The sequence below is a fragment of the Falco rusticolus genome, chromosome 5, assembly GCF_015220075.1.
Source record: "Falco rusticolus isolate bFalRus1 chromosome 5, bFalRus1.pri, whole genome shotgun sequence".
Taxonomy (NCBI): Eukaryota; Metazoa; Chordata; class Aves; order Falconiformes; family Falconidae; genus Falco; species Falco rusticolus.
Genome location: NC_051191.1, coordinates 5,174,488 through 5,193,540, shown reverse-complemented (window position 1 = coordinate 5,193,540; position 19,053 = coordinate 5,174,488). Strand labels below are relative to the sequence as shown.

Sequence of the window (19,053 nt, the reverse complement as noted above, 5' to 3'; positions counted from 1 at the left end):
GCGCTCGTCGGCCTCGCGCGCCGCCGCCGAAAGAATGGGCAGGCGCGAGGGGCGGCGCGGCTTCAGCTCCATCCGCCATTTGTATCTGGCCGCCGCCTCGGAGCGCCTTTGCGGGCGGAGGGCGGGGGGGCGCCCTGCCCTCACCTAATATGGCTGGCCGGCGGGGCAGTCACGTGGGCACGGGGCTGGCTCCCCCCTCCCGCCTCCCGCCGCCAGCCCCCTCCTGCCGGCGCCCTCTGCGGGGCGGCCACGTGGACGCCCGGGCGGTGAGTGCGGGCCGAGCCGAGCCGAGGGCGCTGCGCCCGGGCCGGCGGGCGGGGCGGGAGCGGCGGGAGGTAACGGCCGCGGGTGCGCGGAGCGGGACAGCGGCTGCCAGCGGGCCCGTTCGTTCGCCGCAACCGGGCGGAGCGCGTCCCCGGCAGCCGCGGAGGCGCCCGCCGGGCTGCGGCTGCAACCGCGCGGCAGTGCGCCGCCAGCGCCCCCGGCTGCCCGGCTCCCGGCTGCGGCGGGCGGGCGGGCGGGAGCGGCGCAGGGCAGGGCGGGGCGGGCGCCGCCTGAGGGGGCGCGCGCGGCGCCGGCCGGCGGGCGGGCGGGACGGACGGTGTCCGCCGCGGTGGCCCACGCGAGCGGCGGGTGGCGTCGTGCTGCCGTCCCGGAGCGCCCCAAGGGAGGAACCGTAAATCCGCCCGGGGCGCGCCGGCCGTGGCGGGCAGGCTGCCGGCCATCCGAACGCGACGCCGCCCGGGCGTGGAGCTCGGCGGGTCCGGCGGCGCACGGAGCTCCGGGCGTGGCGGCGGGCGGCTGCCGGCCGCTAGAGGGGTCGGGCCGCGGCGGGGCGGGCGGGGGGCTGCGGGGAGGGTTTTTTCGGTCGGGAGCGTTCTGCGTGTGCCCTCCCCCGTCCGGAGAGTGACGCTGCGTAGCTTGGTTGCACCTTCGTATCTGGTGCTGTCCGGATTGCCTTTCCTGCCTCAGCTTCCTCTTCTCGTTTTTGTCTCGATTTATTTTTAAGATTTTGTTTCCTCCCTCCCCCCCCGACTCATGAGGAAATGTATATAAGAATAGTAACTGTTGTGTTCCCTCTTACAAATGAAGAAAAAGCAGTCCCGGCAACTACAAGGTTTAATTCTGTCCTCATTCAGAAGTTAGCTATAGGGCGAAGTTGCAAGAGCTATTAAATTAAAGCATAGGAAAAAAACCATGAAAATTGAAGAAAATATGACAGGTTTTACCAAAGCTAGATCAAGCTAAAAAGGGAGGACCTTGTGATGGGATGCTGTTGGTGACTGTGCTTAGATGCCTCCATACAGAGCATGTGAGGGAGTGAAATGGAGTTTCTGTAGGCAGATTCAACAAGCAGTTTGGCTGCCAGACTCTTTAACGTATTTACACTTACGAATGTCTGGAAAACATCAGTGAGCTAAATATGGTAGATCTTTCATGGAAAGAGTAGAAAGTCCATTATCGGAACTAATGCCACTTCCACAGGAAAAATATATAAAAAAAAAAATAAACCATTTTTTATTAAAGTGCTTCATCTTTTTTTTTTTTAGTGTAAGAAGACAATTTATTTTCACTCGGTTTAATCCCAAGAAGGGATGAATTCTTTGTGTTGAAAATCTTTACTCTTCCATGATTCATTCTTGATGGAGACATCTGGAGGGGGGGAGTCAATGGGGCTACGTTGTACAGGTCTGAGGAAGATTATACTAACGTTAGGTTATTAATAATGGATAAAACTATTTGTATGTGCTTAAGATATTCTTCTAACCTTCATCATTAAAATAATTTAAGTGAAAATCTGTTTTTGTGGTTTTGGCATTAAAAAATAAAAGCTGTAATTGCAAGTAATTTGCTTTTACATGGTAAATTTATTCTAAACATAAAATTCAGTGTCTACCTGTCTTAATAAATTCCACTTGAATTTTGAGATTCGTCGGCATCAGTTTTTGACAGAGCAAGTTATCTTGAGTCTTGACAAGACCACTAAATTTATTAGGCTTTATCTCATAAACCTAGGTGTTGTCTTCATGCTTTGGGTTTTTATCTTCTAGCGTGTTTCCCTTCGGGGAGTCTCAGTATGTATAATGCATATAATTATCTTCAGAATGTGCGAGCGTGCCGGCAAGCTTACTTTCTTCAGGCACACAAAGAGATTGAAGGCAACAAGATTAAAAAAAAAGCCTTCTGATAAACTCTGTATGGGATCTGCAGCTTCACTGTTATTCTGACGATTTAGGAAGTTGGAACTAATTATTCATGTGGTGATCAGCTAAAGATAGTAGGGGCAGGCTATATTGTAGATTGGTCAGAGTATAATGACTGCAGTATTTATAGGTGAAGATAACGTCTCTTTATTATACAACTGATACAGTTAAGAAGGGAAAAATAGAACTGCTTGCCACTTGGGTCCTTTTACAAGGATTCATTGGGTATTAAAATACCTGAAATAGTGAATTGGGAGTGAGGAATACCTACCTTGCTGGTGTATGTTATGTGCTGTTTCACATGCTAGACAAGCTACTCATATGCCTGTGTTGCTGTATGCGGTGGTGGATTGATCCTTCAGCATCCATTTTTCTCTTGGGTAAGCTGGGGCAGAAACATGAGAAGCCTCTATTTATTGAAAGAATTCAGCAAGGGAGCTTTCTAGAGACAAGAACTTGTACAGGATAAATTGCCCTGTGCAGAGGTTTAACTCCTGCTAAACATTTCTTGAAGTGTTCCTGATGTCAGTCCCATAAGTTTTTTATTACTGCTGTGGGAAAAGGATCCTGTCTTAGCATAACCCATTTTTGTCCATCCTTGTAAAGAAGTAATACCAGGCACAGGTTAAAAGGATCTCTCCCCACTTCCTGGGATGTTGTGTTTATTGCAGAACAAGCTGAAATCATAAGAACCTGTGACAGAGCTGTCTGAGCGCAGGGTTAGAGCTTCAGGTATAGACTTAACAGCGGCAATCATGAGAAAAAGCGATGCAGTCGTTGAGGTATAAATTAATAAGCAGATACATGGAGTTTACAGGAAGTACACAAACGCTGGGATTTATTGGTGCTAAGCTATGAAGATAAGGAACATTACCTCACTGTTTATTTTTACTAATGAGCAGGACAAACAACAGTTCAGGAAAAAGTAACTCTAGGAGGCAGTTGCTAAGTGATCCTAGCAAATCTGACTGCTATTTTATATCTGTTTGATGGATGATTTATTTAGACCAAAACATGAGAGAAAACATCTCTAACCAAAACCCCAGTTGTACCCTGAAGTTCTGTGAGAACAGAACAAGAATAGCAATAATCAAAATCTCATCTTTTTTTTAAATTGCAGACTTATAAAAATTGGGAAGCTTAAATTAAAAGAACATGAAGTAATTACCATGTTTTTGCTGGAAATGGTCATGGAAAATAACTGTGTGTTGGCTTTTTTTACTGGTTTATAATCTGAAACCCGAAAAGATTAATTGTTTACCCATGACAATACCTATGCTTATTTGCTCTATCATCACCTGGACATGTGATTTTATCTTCATGTTAAAACAAATCATAATATACGTATTATGCCTCATAATATACATAAATGCTCCCATAAGAATGGCTCAGCGGTGTTGTGAAACTAAGCACTAGGGAGAGGTGGCCATCGTTTCCGGGTAGGAGTGCGAAGGACGGGGCTCAGACCATCTTGTGCCATAGTGTCATGTGGTGTGGGTGTGGAAGGGGGTTCATCTTTCACTCATCACGTCCAGACCTAGCTGCTGGCAAACTCAGAAGATCAAAGTACTCTATTCTGAACAATTTCTCATCCTTGTGGTTCCTCTCCCACTAGTTTCAGAGTTCTAGACAAATGAGAGAGTATGTTCTAAAGATCACGTATAAATCCAGCGCGTGATCAAAGTGAGGATAAGTTACAAAGCTGCCTCTCCCACAAAGTGCAGGTGTAATTGAGGTGGCACTCTCAGCAGTGGTGGCAGTGTGGAATGCAAAGGGAAATACTTTGTTAAGTTGGGTCTGTATTGTCTGAGTGTTTTTTTAGGTGAAAACTAAAACCTTTGCATTTACAGAAGGTGGCATAAATCCTGAAATGCTGCCTGAATATGTTTTTTTGCGATCTACTTGATACACTGAACGTATTAAAAATAATAATAATAATAATTGGATGGATTATTTGTTTTATTAGACTGGTTAAACTTGTACGCTACTGTAGTATGTTTTCCTTGAATTATCAGTCTTTTTTTTTCCTGTTTGTACACTTCATGCCATGTTGTTAATGTATTTTCTTTTGATTTTCTTTTTAATAATAATAGAATATATGTCAATTTTGAAGGCAAGATGGCTCAGAAGAGGAGCTCGAGTGGGCGGTCATTCCCATTGCTGCTGCTGATTATTGTTGTGGCCTTTGTTCATTTAACTGTCTGTCCTTTTACAAAAGTGGAGGAAAGCTTTAACCTACAAGCTATCCATGATGTGGTGTACCACCAACTGGACTTGGATAAGGTAAATTGGAAAGAAGGTGTTCCTCCTCAGATAGTGTTAAAGATAGCAATTCCCTGCTATATGAGTAGGATAAATGCAATGTGAATATGATTTATCCCAGTTTTCCTATGTTTCTGATTTGCCTATCATACTTAGATTTTCCTTTTTGCAGTATGACCATCATGAATTTCCTGGAGTTGTCCCAAGAACGTTCCTTGGACCGATTTTTATTGCTGCTCTTTCCAGCCCAGCTATATATGTACTTTCTGTGCTAAGAATGTCCAAGTTTTACTCCCAGTTGATAGGTATGAGAACTTTAAATCCTCAGAATAGAGATGTTTTTACTACTGGACTAATGGGTGTTGTAACATTCAGTGTTTGCATCAATGATCGAAATGTGATATTCTTTTCTTTAATGAGGGATTTTTCAAACTGTACGTACTTAGAGTCAGCATGGCAATTCTCTAGTTACCCCTCTTTGGGGTAACTTAACAGCACAGAGAAAGTCTGTGCTAACAAATGTCAGAAAAAGCAAGTGTCTTCAGAGAATACACTCCAGTGTGTACTTCTGTGTATGCTTCAGAAAACATTGTTTAACTTGGGCAGAGAAACATTTGACTATTGTGCAGAAGTATCATACATGTTAAAGGTAGATAAACTATTGGGGAAGTTTGGGGGTTTTTTAGTTTGGAGTGAGTTATATTGTGATATCTTCAGTATTATTCTTCATAACTTCCTCCCATTACATTATGTACCATGGTTGTTAAGTCAGTCGTCCGTCTAATATTACTCTTATTTCACATTTTTATTCTAATAGTCCGAGGAAGCTTGGGGCTCAGTGTGATTTACACTTTGTGGAAGCTGCAGAAAGAAGTTAGAAAGCAGTTTGGAGCAACTACATCAACAATCTTCTGTCTCATCTCGGTTACTCAGTTTCATTTGATGTTCTACTGCACACGAACCCTCCCTAATGTGTTTGCACTTCCTTTTGGTAAGTATTTGCATAGGAATAATTTAAAAATTTAAAAATTCTTCTCAAATGTATCAATAGTTACAGCACGGAAGATGTGCACTCAGACCAAATGAATGTATGTGCTTGACTAAACTGTGTGGTAACAAGACTAGAAAACTGAAGTAGTTGTGATTTTTTTTTTTTTTTTTTGTACTGTATATGCTTACAATGGCTGTTGAAGCAACTTTTATTGAATCTGAGTATATGTGGAGTTTGTCAGATGGCTTTAATTAACTAGAGATTTGAGTACATATATCTGATGCATAAAACACAGAACTATTAAAAAGGCAGTAGGTACACCTGAAGTTCAGAAAATCTGTGAACTTTTTCTGCACGGGAAACAGCTGGCTTTCTCATGAGACTGGAACAAACCCCCACCACAACATCTCCACCTTCCTCTTCTGGAGTTATGTACAAATGAAGCAGTTTGTGCAATTAAAGTAAAGGGGGTGGGGGAGTGGAATCAAAGTCCAAAACCTTACTCTAAACATTAAGTTTTTCCCCAGAGATGATGAGGGGGAAGATTAATCACGTGTAACAGATATTAGCTGAGTCAATGCTTCAGTGCAAGTTGCTCAACTAATAAAATGAGGTTGGTGTAAGAACCTGTATAAATCAGAACTGAAAACCTAAAGCAGTTGAATTCTCAGATAAACTGTGTAGTAATAAACTTCTCTGATAATTTCTGCAGGTATTAAATATTACAAGTTGTTTCATGGTTTTGTAATACTAGCATTTCACACGTTTTCCTTAGGATCATGACCACTTTACTATGTAGTCCGTGTTACGTGATTTAAACTGTGAAAAAACAGAGGCAACTTCATCTGTAGAGATAGAGTGTGTCTCCATCTAACCACGCAAATGGATTTATTGTTCCTTCTCCCTTAGCAGTAGTCTGTAATCTCACTTTCACATTTGAAATGGGTTGTTGTTACCATGAACAGAGGATATACTCAGCCAAGAGAATAAACTAACTCCTCAGCTGATACTCAGAAATAGCAATTACATAGCATTGTTTGGAAGGGAGGATTGGTGAGAAGTTAGAGGAACAAGATGCTAGCATTTGAGGAAAGTGTTGCCCTTTAGAAAACTAATAGTTCTGTGTGTTGGACATGTGTTTTATTTATATTTGCAGTGCTCTTGGCATTGACGTTTTGGATACAGCAAAAGCAAAGGCCGTTCATTTGGTTCTCAGCTTTGGCAATCATAGTCTTCAGATCGGAGCTCTGCATATTCTTGGGCCTCATGCTCCTGGTGACGTTATTAACTAAAAGAATCTCCATTTTCAAGGTGCTTTCCCATGCTGTTCCTGCTGGAATTTTTTGGTTGGGTAAGTGCTTGCTTGGAAAAAACAAATGCCATGTAACACATTCAGCAGAAGTCTGGAAATTTGACTGACTGCTCTGGTGACCAGGCCCTTAGGGCTTTTTGGGTTTTTGTTTTTCTTAACTTAAAAGCTTTACAATAAAAATCCATTTAGTACCATTTGAAGTTAACCTTGTTTTCTTACCATTCATTGCATTTAATGCTCTGGTACTCTTACAACAAACTTCAACCATTGCTTTTCACACATGGGGTTGGAGCAGGACAAATCTCAATCAGATTTCTATCTAACATGCTTCTGTTACAACTTCTGTTAAGAAGTGCCTCCCTCCCCTGCATTTCCACTGCAAGACAGACAGATTCAACATTTTCTGTGGATTTGAGTGAGGCTTACAGTACATGTTCCAGTTTATGTTGATCTCATCAGTAAATGTGCAATTTGCATGTGCTAGTTTGCTTTTCCCTAGTTTACTTCACACAGATATATATTATTTTTTTTTTAAATTCTTTTAGGGCTAACAGTTGCTGTGGATTCTTTATTTTGGAGGCAACTTGTGTGGCCTGAGGGGAAAGTGCTCTGGTATAATACGATATTAAACAAAAGTTCCAGCTGGGGAGTATCCTTTGAAACATCCAGGGAAAAGATCTATTGAACACTACCAGCCAAAGCGAAGACTTGACGTAATCTATTCCTGAGTCTCAGTTACACTGATAATTTCTATTTTTCAGCTAGCTTTTTGTTACGAGACAATGTCAGTTTCTTAGATTTTTCTGTGAATGTTAACTTTCCTCTGCTTGACTGTTTCTTCTTGCTTTTTTGTGTTCTACGAATGTACAGCCAGATTTCTTCCCCTTGTTTTTTCACGTTGCCCATCATTAGTGCCATCTGATGTGCCTCTGTTGGGTGATGTGAATGTAGTTAGGCAATTGCTTTTATTTCTCAAAGGGTAAGGCAGGAAACCAAATGCCTGAAATAATGTGATACACAAGAAGTATACTACATATTTGCTAAATTTGTGCGTACTACTGTAAAAAATAGTTACTTTGCTTGTTAGCAGTGAAAACATCCTTAACTCTCCTTTTCACCTTGAAGACTTCCCCATTCTTGTGGTATTTCTATTCAGCCCTGCCTCGTGCTTTGGGATGCAGCATTGTATTTGTACCTTTAGGTGTAGCAGAAAAGAGAACTCGGATATTACTTTTGCCAGCACTGGGCTTTATTTTCTTGTATTCATTTCTCCCACACAAAGAGCTGCGTTTCATCATATATACTTTCCCTGTCTTCAACATAGTGGCTGCTAAAATGTGCTCACGAATGTAAGTTCAAAATCCTATTGTATTTTTTTGTCTCTGAAAATGCAAAAGAAAAACAACACTACTACTGCTATTTTTATGTGGTTCTTTCAATCTTGGAATCTGGATCATCTTGAGATCTTCGTATGTTCTAGAAAGGAGGTCTGTATCGTTGTTCCCATTCGACTAATGAGGGAAATGGAGACACAGAAAAGTTAAATGGACAGTACCATTTGGCAGCTCTGGGGCAGTCTTGAGAACAGAGCCCTGATTTTACTGTTACGCTGTTAAAATTCAGTTTGTTTTATCCAACAGAGAAAAAGACACATTCCAGTGCACGACTGTGTTGTCAACGTAACTTACCTTAGGATATAGTTTTAATACACAGGTGGGGCTCATGAAATACGGAGTTTGTATTAAATAGTTAAACTTGGGTATATTGAGTAAACAAATTGAACTCTGAACCTCTTTCAAAGAGAATATATTTGTAACTAAAGGTTTTAAACACAGAAATACTTAGCTTTATTGATGAGCTTGTATTAGCTTTATTAATGAGAATATTCTAATTTAAATGTCGCTAGAAGCTATTCTTTTAGAAATGGATAGTAATTGCATTCCATACACACGATTGTGGTAAAGTGTGCATTAATCTTTATTATGTAGCAGTGGGGTTTTCATAAAAGTTCTGTCATGATAGTCAATGACCAGTATGAAAGAAAAATAAATTTATTCTGACTCATTTTTTCCTCCCTCAACAGTCTGAATAACCACCGGAAATCTTGGCTGTACAAACTTGGATCTTTCTTTGTTATAATGCATCTTCTAGTTAATGCTGCTTATTCAGGAACATCTTTATATGTTTCACATTTCAATTATCCTGGAGGAGTGGCAATTCAGAAGTTGCATGAGTTAGTACCTTCAACAGCAGGTACGTAAAGTTGGCTTGAGGTACGTTGACCAAATTTCAGTTGCAGAGTTCTTTTGTTAGTGTATTTTTACATGTATTGGATATTACTTCTTCACACTGCTTAAATGCATCTTTTCTGTTACTATTTTGTTAATCTATTAATCAGAGTGTTCTTAGAATTATTTTGAAACAATTTTGTTTTCTTCATTTGTGTAGACGTCTCTGTTCATATTGACGTGGCTGCAGCGCAAACAGGAGTTTCTCGGTTTCTAGAAATCAATTCAGATTGGAGGTATGTTACGAATGAAATATTTTGATCTGAAGACAGGAACCTGCTTTTTCCTTTTTCTGTATGTGCAGAGAGGCAGGCATCACAGATACCATTTCTGGTATAGCGTATTTATTAAGCCAGGTCAAGAACAATGTGAATCTTGAGAAAATTTTGATGTATGCAGTGTTGCCATTTCAGAAGTGGAGCACTACAGTATTTTTAAATTATTTTGGTTGGTTCTATGCCCGAATAGCATAGAATGTTTTAAGGATATCAGAAACAGTGCAAAACATTATCTTACTAAAACACCAATATCTTTAATGCAGCTACGTTTGATATCTCACTAGATCTTGTAAAACACAGCTGTATATGAACGCTTTTCTGCTCTTGGCATAGCAGTGTATGTAATTGTGGGTGTATCTTCTGATTTTGTTTGTTTTTGAATGATGTCTGGCAATGTGGGACTTATGCATATTAATACTCATCAAAGTCTTTATTTTTATGTGGAACATCCTTCACATAGGTAGCATTGAAGCTGCTGTTGTGGGCTATCAGTCACGTTCATTAGCTCTCAGAAAGCACTTGAGTACTTTGTTACCATGACCAGCAGTGACATACAGTTTTAAGAATCAAAATATTGAAATTAATAGCAGGAGACATTTATGGGGTGGCATTGTTTAGTTTCCAGGTTGCAGACCAAAAAAAAAAAAGCACCTTTCTGTTTTTTAGGCCTACCTCTTCAGCTGAAGTGTAGGTTCCTAATTTAAATTGTCATCTTAATGAAAGTAATTCAACAGAAAGTGACAGAAAGCCTCACTTCATACTCGCACAAAACAAAAGCAATACAAGCAGATTCTGGTTTAAGAAGTACTCTTGAGTGTGGAGTTTGTTTTTGCCAGTTACACTCTTTAGGATCAGATGAACAAACATAATTTAATTATTGGTATGTTTAGAGATAAAAGTATTTGGAAACAGAGAGGAAGAAGGAAAAGTGTGCTTCTGGGGGAATTACAAAAATCATCGAGCTTGCTATGCCTTGTATTATTTCTGTGTGCTCTTGATAATGTTGTGAGGATATGGACAGTTTAAAGCTGAATTTCTTTGACAGTTACCAATCCAGTGTTTATTCCAAATTGGTTTTTGCATGTTCAATCTAGAGAAAAGTCTTAAGCCGCCAACAGTCAGGAGAAGACTTTGAACTGCTAGAGTACAAGTGGTAGAACATACATGATAGCTAAAATGTTCCAGTTGTTCTTTTTTTGAATATACTTAAGTACACGTGTTACTCTGAAGACACCTCTAGTCCCTGAATGCGTGCATAATTTCAGTGAGCTTTTTGAGGTGGTGGGGTTTGGGTTGTGTTGGGCTTCTAAGGCTGTAGTGTAGCGGGATTGGGAAGCAAATGAATAATATCCCTGTCACTGATGGATTTCATAGTGTTGCAGCTACAGAACAGTTTGTCTCTCTCGTTTTTATCTTTACTCATCATAAAAAAAAACCTCAAGAGAGGGCTGGTTCGTCATAAAGTTTCACATTAAAAAATCAGGGAAAATCCTCAACTGAGCATCCTACACAGGACTACTGCTTTGTCTGACAGACAATAATGCAGAGTTTAGTGGCACCAGCTGTCCATTTTCCCTTCATCCAAGGAAGTGACAGCCTTTCAGATAGGTGAGAACCAACTTTCCATCTTCATAGACTATGTACATCAGGTGAAAACAGATTTATGGATGGAGTGGCTATGAAGGCTGATGATTCATCAGGATAGCTACAATCCATAAATAAAAGTGTCTTGAAGTTAACAGCTTTCACTGGTGTGCTCAGATTAGATCTATTTGCCTCAAGAAAAATGCAAGTGATCCATTATTTTTCTTCAAAGGATGATTAAAAGAAGCTTGATGCAGATTCTTACACAGAACAGGTGTTACAATCTTGTCTTCAATTAGTGCAGTCTCTTTGAACCAGGAATAAATACGCTGTGTAAGCTTAAAGCATTTAAAATAATAAAATTCAGAAATGCTTGCAGCCAGATGAAAGGCCCTTTTATTTGCTGATGAAGAAAATGCAAAATTAGTAGTCGGTAAAGTTGTTACAAAGTATGCTGTTCCTTCTGCCAGCTTGGACTCATATAGCTCCTTAAGTGGTATTGTGATCTTTTTGGAAGTAGCAGATGAAATCAGTGTGTAAGTATTTATTTTTTTTTAGAAGAAAGCACTTCAGTGTGCAAAGTTTAATTCTGCATTATACAGTGTGTTTATTGACACCTCTGGATTCTATGAGCCTGGGGTCTCTTCTGGGTTGCCATAATTTTAGTTAACAATCCACACAAATCCTCTAGTTTGCTGTAAAGTACTTGCTTTAAATATCTGAAATGTTAATGACTGCTATGTCGTGGAGCATTATAATAACAGGAATTGAGATTGTTTCCAGTTTTTCAGAGAGAATTCAGGCAGATAAGAGGCTAGGCCTGCAAAGACACATATGTTGAAAGATGCAGCCTGGATTTACTCCGAGGTGCATTTAAGGGTATGTAGGGTTGGGATTGCACCACTTAACTGCCGGTGTCCATGCCTGTAAGAAAAGCCGCATCCCTGAGTAAGCTGCTCGTGGAGTGCGTGGGAGGAATCAGGTGCCTAAAAACAGGAGCTCCAAAAGCTAGTAGAAACCAGTTCATAGAAAAGGGCAACAGAAAGGGTGAAGAACCGGGCACTGATCTTGGTTTGGGTTGGAGAGCATGGACAGTCTTATACAGGGGTCCTCAAACTCTTTAACCAGGGGCCAGCGCGCGGATGAAGCGGCAGGCAGCCATCTGCGGCTGCTTGGTTCCCCCCCCAACCCCCGGTGGCAGGGGGGGTCTGTAAATACCAGGGGCGTGGATTGAGGACCCTGGGGGGCCGTATCCAGCCCGCGGGCCGTAGTTTGAGCACCCCTGGTCTTATAGGTAGATGCCTAAGACTGTCTTGTTATAAACTAAAGGTGAGTAACCTCCATCCTAACCTCTGTCTTCTGGACTGTTACACAGCTAGCATTGGTGTAAAATGTTTTTCTGGGATGTAGAGCAAAGATTGGAATCCAGGTCTCCCTCTTTGGAATCACACAGAGTGTTTTGGGGTGAACTTCTCTTATTCTTTCCCTTTGAAGCTGTTGGATTAAGGACTTTATCAGGCTGCCATGTTCAGTATGAGCATCCTAACTCTTGGGCTGTAGTTTCCACCTGACTCTCTTCAGTGAATGAATAAATAACTATTGTGAAGTAGAACAGCGTCTTCATGAGGAATGTAACTCCTTTTAAGAAATAACTTTTAAGTGTACATATCAAATAGTTTTGGAACTTACTAGTTACTTTTCATATAATCTTTTAATACATTATTTATATGTATGTAGGTACCTAAACAGGTCTATAAAAGCTGACCCAAAGCGACCTACCCAGACATTTAGTAGATGGGGAATTGAACCCAGAAATAACAAGTGTCAAGTTGGTACTATAACTGCAAGACTGTTCTTTCCTAAAGTGTTCAAGGAAGTCTTCTCCCTACTGTTGTCTGAGGCTCATACTTTAGTGTACGCCTACCAGAAGAATTTCTACCGAAGTGCTTTAATTCAAACAAGCAAACAAACGCTGAAAGAAAAAAAAAAACAACCCACAACCAAAACCTACAAAACACCAAAAAACTCCCACACTTATCCAAGCCACAGTTCCTGTAGAGGAAAACAAAAACGAGTCCAGTTTTCTACAGTCTTAGGCTTTCGTGTCCTTTTTCCACATTACTCAGAGGACTAGTAAGAATTTTTCTAGGAGTCCTGATTTCTAATACGACAGCAGCAGAAAGACTTGCATGGAATGACTAGTTCCCTAAACTCTTAAAAAATACGATTTCCTCCTCCAGTACTAGTTAATTTAATCAAGAGGTATAGCTGAGAACGTTACAGTTCCTTTTGTGTTTCATTTTGGATGCTACATGCCCTTGCAATAATGGAGATGTTTAATACCTAAAGAGAGGAATGTAAATAAGTTGCCTTTATTTTTTACAGGTATGACAAAAGAGAAGATGTTAAACCAGGAGACCAGCTGATGTTTTCTTACACACACATACTGATGGAAACAAACCCTCTTCAAATATCGCATTACAAGACAACCCACAGGCCACTGGCAAATATACCTGGCATTAGTAAAATTGGGTTGAACCTTACTGCACTACCTCCTTTTACTTTAAACTTGAAACCAAAATTAGTACTGTTGGAAAAACTTCCTCTGTCGTCTTGACTGTGAGTTTTCAGTAAGTCTTTTGATGTAATTTTGCTGATGACTTAATAATTTAAGATGGCAGCAAATTGTCGTTGCAGCACTGCAGTTCCGCTTCTGTGGAAAGCAACGGAAAATCTTTGTACCAATTGGTATTTAGCTCCGTCCTGTTTCTTACATAAATACTACAATGCATTCTTAGTCAGTATGTACTCAAATACTGAGTTGTATTGTTAAATGTTTGAGAGAGGCTACCTACAAGTTTAGTGGTAAAACCTGTCTACTTGGTTTGGGTAGCTGTCTCTTTCATAATGTAGCACGGGTATGTCCTAATTGTCCTGTATAAGATACGCAATGGAACAGTTTGTGCTACACCAGTAATTTGATATGTAATCTGTGTGTGCAAAGACTTATTACTTGATGTATCTGCAGGATTGTAACCCCCTCAGCTGTCAGATTGCCTATATGGAACTTAATGATGTTATCAACATAGGAAAGCCATATTCATTGTAGCTTCATCACAATACCCAATTGTGCCCTGTAGGCTACCAAACTAATTAAAAGTGAAAGATTCACTTAAAAAGGACTGTCTCATAACAGATGTGAGTATGAAAGGATGGTTTTCTTTATTCCAGCAGTTCATGAATAAGCAGCAACTTTGATTTCATAGGAAAGAGAGTTTTTAAAATGTTTCCCTCTTCTGCTGTAATGATAATATCTTAATTTGCAGTGCAAAACTTTACCTATGAAAATATTCACTTGAATACACTTTAAGATGACAGGTGCTGCTTTCATTTTTTTATTAATTAGTCCCTTTGGAGAAGAATAACCTAATGTGCCATGTGTTGCATTCTGTAAACTAGAGTAAGATAGCATGCTCTGTATTCTCTTCTTTACTAGATGTTTTTGTTAAGGATGTCTGCCTAGATTTGAATGAAGTAAGGAGTAAACTAAGGAGAAAAAAAGAATTTTGGTTAGGGCCAGTTGTAATATGACAGGAGCTCCATTAGTGTAAAAAAAAAAAAGAGTCAGTATTGCTGAAATAGTCATGGGCATAAAATTATTCCTTGTTGACTGAAAACTTGAGTAAAAAGTTCATATCGAATAAAGTGGGTTTTGGTTGTTTGTTTGGTTTTTTTTCTTTTTCACTCTTAAAAAATACTTTGTTCAGGATCTACCTTTACCTATGTATGTTTCAGTTTTTAGGACCGTGTTTTCTTTTTATCCTCTAGATTATGTATTGGTGGGGTGGAGCCTGCTTCCCCGTGGGTGGCTGGTGCTGTTGCGCAGGCTTCCTCAGGCTGAGCAGATCTGGCAAAGGCAACCTGCAGAACTTGTTGGTCCAGTCTCTGGCTCTCCTTGAAATTGAAATCACTCAAGTATTATCTATTTGACTTGTCTTTGGAAGAAAACTCAGCTTCCTCCAGAGCCAATTTGAACGTCAAACAATTCACATGAGACAGAAGGAAGTACATGTGCAAATAGCTGACAATTTGGAACAATGCAAAGGAAAATTTCTGAGTAAGGATAGAGGCCCTTACATTAAGCCTGATCATTGGCTTTATGAAACTCCCCCACACTGTAATCCACAACTCAAGAACCTAAACTAAAATTTATTCTGCCCTACTGTAGACAAATGTCTACAATGCTGTTAGGTGTAGTTACTCCTGCTTTTCAAATCCCTGGTTGTCAGAATCTCTCTGTAGAAACTCATATTAACTACAGAGAAAACCTAGGGCTATTCTGCTTGTAACACAGGCATCTCAAGCTAATGCCTGAAGTGGCATTTGGCATCTGAAGAGTTTAATGTTGCTTAAGTTTAATCTTACGTGTGTGTCAGACACACGTAGCTGACTGGGTCCTTCCACAGACTTTGCTTCTGGTGTCTGAGTGCTACCTGTTGGACTTAAAGCAGTGATGGTGTTCAGCTTTGGTAGTAGTGTGTACTGCCCCCAGCCTCACTACTGATGAAAACAGAAGCTATCAGCAGCTCCAGTGGGCCTGTTTGGTGTGTTTGGGGTAAAAAAAAGAGAAAGGTAAAACACATAGAAGGAGTCAGGAAAGAGACACTAGATTGTAGTTTTGAGTAGTGTCTGACTGAGGTTTATGACCTGTTTCATCTTGCTCTGCATACGGGTTCTTGAAAAGTGCGAAGATCTGCAGCCTGGTTGGGTTTGCAGACAAAGATCATGAACCACACAGTGCACGTGGCACCACGGCACCACTGGCTGTGACTTCTGTGGCAGCGGGGGTAACCCCCTCCCTGCCTCAGGCCATGAATATTGTGGTAGCCCACACCCAGAATAAGAAGGGGCAGCTGTGAAACTGAGATGATTACTGTAGTTTTTCCCCAAAGGCTGCTTTCAATAAACAAAAAGTCCTTGGAATAGAAACTAAAGCCACCTCTCCTTTCTCTTAACTGCATCTTCTCATCTCCAAGTCCTCTATTGCCTTGCTTGAGCTCCACAAGAAACACAGACCTTATTTTCTCTGTTAATATAGATTAATATTCACTGTTCTTCCATGGAAGAAAGAACACGAAGGTTTAAGTTCCCTTAGGTATAACAGTGCATTAAAGTCGTCCCTTCCTCACATCTTCTACGAACTTGAGGTGGGGTATTACAAATTCTGTGTTTGGGGAGCAGAGGGAGGCCTCAAGCTACTACATGAGTGGTGCAGGTAAGACAGATGCTCTGAAAACTGACTTGGTGGATTTTTTTAAGAGACTTCACTAAATTTCTCATGACTATTCAAGTTCTCAAAGGAAAAATTCCTCTTGTCTTGACTGATTACAGACAACCCTAACTTGAGTACAGATTTTCTTAATAAAAGCAGAAATAGGGTGAGTGTATTCAAGTAACTGGGGATCGAATTAACCTGAATAAAGCAAAAAAACAGATAGCGCCGCCCATCTATAAATAAATGTCATAATGTAACATAAAACAGAATACAGTTGTAAATAAAATGCATTTCACATGTACAGGGCTGCTGTAAAATGAGATTAATTTTAGGATGTGTTGTTAAACTGCCCAAGGTGACACATTGCATAGCATCATGGATTGCCTTTTGAAGTTTGACTTAATTTCTTACAAGCAGTGTTTGTTCCTGTAAAGAGCAAGGCTAACAAATTTTTTGGACACAAATATGTCACCCTGTCATTTCAGCCAGAGATGGTGAATAGTCATCGTCTTACAGCCTGAGATTTAGGATACTCTGCGTTGTAAAACTGAATAAAGTAATTGCATGAAAAAACTTGCGGAACTTGCTGATGGAGGACGTTTTTGGATGCTGAAAGTGAAAGCTGCTTCAAAACAGAGTTAAACAGACCACTGTCCCATCAAGAACCAAAAGAACCAAAGATCAAGGAACAGCTTTGCATTCAGAAAGTCTCCAACAGAGCATTCAGAGCTAGGAAAAAATACCAGACCATGTATTTACCTTACACCCGCTCTCAGTACTTGCTGCGGGTCTTCTCTCCCAAGAGCAAATCTGTGGTGAGGCAACCTGGGGAACGGCTGTGTTGGATCCAACATAAAATGTATTTACGTGTTAACACCAAGAAAAGCCAGAATGTGTGCCCGGTTCTTCCCTTTGCTGTCTGTTTCACTTCAGCCATCAGAACACAACCTCGACGCGATGCAACTGCGTAACACGTTTTGAAATGCTGATCACAGCCCTTTCCCCTCAACTCCCTGGCCATTTCACACAGCCCCTTGGTGAGGCAGGCTCCACATTCGGGTGAAGATTCAGTTTGTGCTGCCTCCTACTGCAGTTACCGCTGTTCTAGCACCACTTCTGTGTTCCTGAATACTTCGACTTCTTTCCGTAAGGCCAAGGAGCTTGAAAAGTGAGAAAAGATTTAAGTGCTTCTTTGCTGTATCTCAGTTTCAGCGCAGAAGCATGCGTTTCCCTTGCATCTGAGAGCACGTTTTCGTACATAACAGAAATCGCACATAGTATAGTGTTGCTTTCCTCACTTTGATCCCTGTGCTCGTGCTTAAATACTCCCAGCCCTGAGAGCTTTCCTTGCATCTTCAGCGTCTGAAGGATCCTTCTTGTACAAACGACTTCACTTTCTATTTGCAAAAGAGCCAAACCACAAGCCGAGTTTATCACAGGCTAAGCACGACTGTTCAGCCGCAGCCTTCTCAGTTAGCTGGTTACCGTGTCTCAGCTTTGTCTTAAATGACATGTACCGCTCTCTGCTTAACATACGACACAGTAGATTAAAAGGGTGTTCGCAAACAATCCTGAAGTTAAATGACAAAGAATACCTCCATGAAGGTTTTCTTCAGTTTTTTAAGTATGTGCGATTCCTAAATATTACTGATCTGTTTTGTATGTAACTACCCATTTTAGATCAGCTCTTCAGATAAACGTGAGCAACTACAACTCCTTTTGGTTGTTCATTTCAGACCTTTGTTTATTACAGCAAGGACAGCCAGTGCTACTTCTGAAATTCTACATGTTACTGTCATGGCCAGTCTCACCAATTCTGCTTTATTTCAGCTGCAGCTGCCCTTGGTTCTGTACCAAGGCTCGACTTGTGTCCAGATACGTCAAGTATAAGGTAGGAATTATACCTGACACGGAGTCAATCTTTTCCTTTATAACTGCTCATTTAAATGGATAAATAGGAAGCAGTAAGTGGTTCATACAGCGGGGAGAAGAAAAAGAGGCAGGGGCTGCTTAAGCATCAACCCAGCCCTTGGAACACACGCGGATACCCAAGCTGGGGACACGGCTGCGGTTTCTGTTTCTGGCTGGCACGCTCGCTTTATGAAATGAACTGCTCTGGGGTCAGGTTTGCAAGGAAACCGAGAAGGTGAAGAATCACTTGCCTGTCAGAGAATAAGGCAAAGAACAAATGTATTTGTGGAAGACTAAAATGCTTAGTTTATAAAATCTAAATAGTCTGTAATTAGTGTTATTTGCTAATTATATGTTTATTTTCCCTGTGTTTGGAGATACCTAAATGTCAGCTTGTTAGCAGTGGAAAAAACACTACTTTGAGGGACACACAACTCAACAACTGTGAACATCTACTTTGAGCTTGTCATCTATATCTACATTTAATCATTCCCATCCTTATGCCGGAATGTAAACTGCTCTAGACTGAGATTTCGGTTCTTTGTGAATTCAGAAGCTACTCTTGGGGAGCAAGGAGAAGCTGTGAGTATTCCCGGTAAATGCTCACTGGCCAAATTCTGCAGTCAAACGGTTTCCTTCATTTTTACTTGGTGAGTAGGGAAAGAGGCCAAGTGGAAAGGGGCAGTGTGGGGGGAGCATCATCACAGGTTTCTGGAGCGTAATATAGGTCTCAATACATACTTTCCATTATAGATCCTTCGCAAGACTTGAATTCTGTGAAAAGGCTGTTGAGGATCTCTTCTTCTTCCCCTTCCTACCTTTAGTACTACAAAATATTTCTTGCTGCAGCGTGTAATTAGATGCTACACCTGCCTACTCTTCAGCAAAAGCTGCAAGATTCTTACGATGCCATGAAGTATATTCTTTAGTACCATCTACGCTTTACTT

General features: G+C 40.9%; 1 protein-coding gene across 4 annotated transcripts; it reads left to right on the top strand.

Annotated features, from left to right (window-relative positions):
• The first annotated feature begins 20 nt into the window (after positions 1 to 20).
• ALG12 (ALG12 alpha-1,6-mannosyltransferase) lies at positions 21 to 14,640 on the top strand. 4 transcript variants are annotated; one of them, XM_037390063.1, is made up of 10 exons: positions 21 to 266; positions 4,318 to 4,487; positions 4,639 to 4,771; positions 5,284 to 5,457; positions 6,614 to 6,808; positions 7,315 to 7,418; positions 7,895 to 8,118; positions 8,853 to 9,022; positions 9,218 to 9,293; positions 13,305 to 14,640. In XM_037390063.1, the coding sequence occupies exons 2-10, from the start codon at positions 4,323 to 4,325 to the stop codon at positions 13,534 to 13,536; spliced, it is 1,473 nt and encodes a 490-aa protein (XP_037245960.1). In that variant the 5' UTR covers positions 21 to 266; positions 4,318 to 4,322; the 3' UTR covers positions 13,537 to 14,640. The 4 variants fall into 4 exon arrangements, with proteins under 4 accessions (XP_037245960.1, XP_037245958.1, XP_037245959.1 ...); XM_037390061.1 differs by having other exon boundaries at positions 4,298 to 4,487; XM_037390062.1 differs by lacking the exon at positions 21 to 266 and adding an exon at positions 1,550 to 1,689 and having other exon boundaries at positions 4,298 to 4,487.
• The last annotated feature ends 4,413 nt before the right edge of the window (positions 14,641 to 19,053 follow it).

What these genes read in the sequence shown, in the direction of transcription:
- ALG12 (XM_037390060.1), top strand. An exon ending in TGTGTTTGCACTTCCTTTTG is followed by an intron (nt 5,458 to 6,613) that starts GTAAGTATTTGC and finishes TTATATTTGCAG; the next exon opens with TGCTCTTGGCATTGACGTTT. An exon ending in TGCTGGAATTTTTTGGTTGG is followed by an intron (nt 6,809 to 7,314) that starts GTAAGTGCTTGC and finishes AAATTCTTTTAG; the next exon opens with GGCTAACAGTTGCTGTGGAT.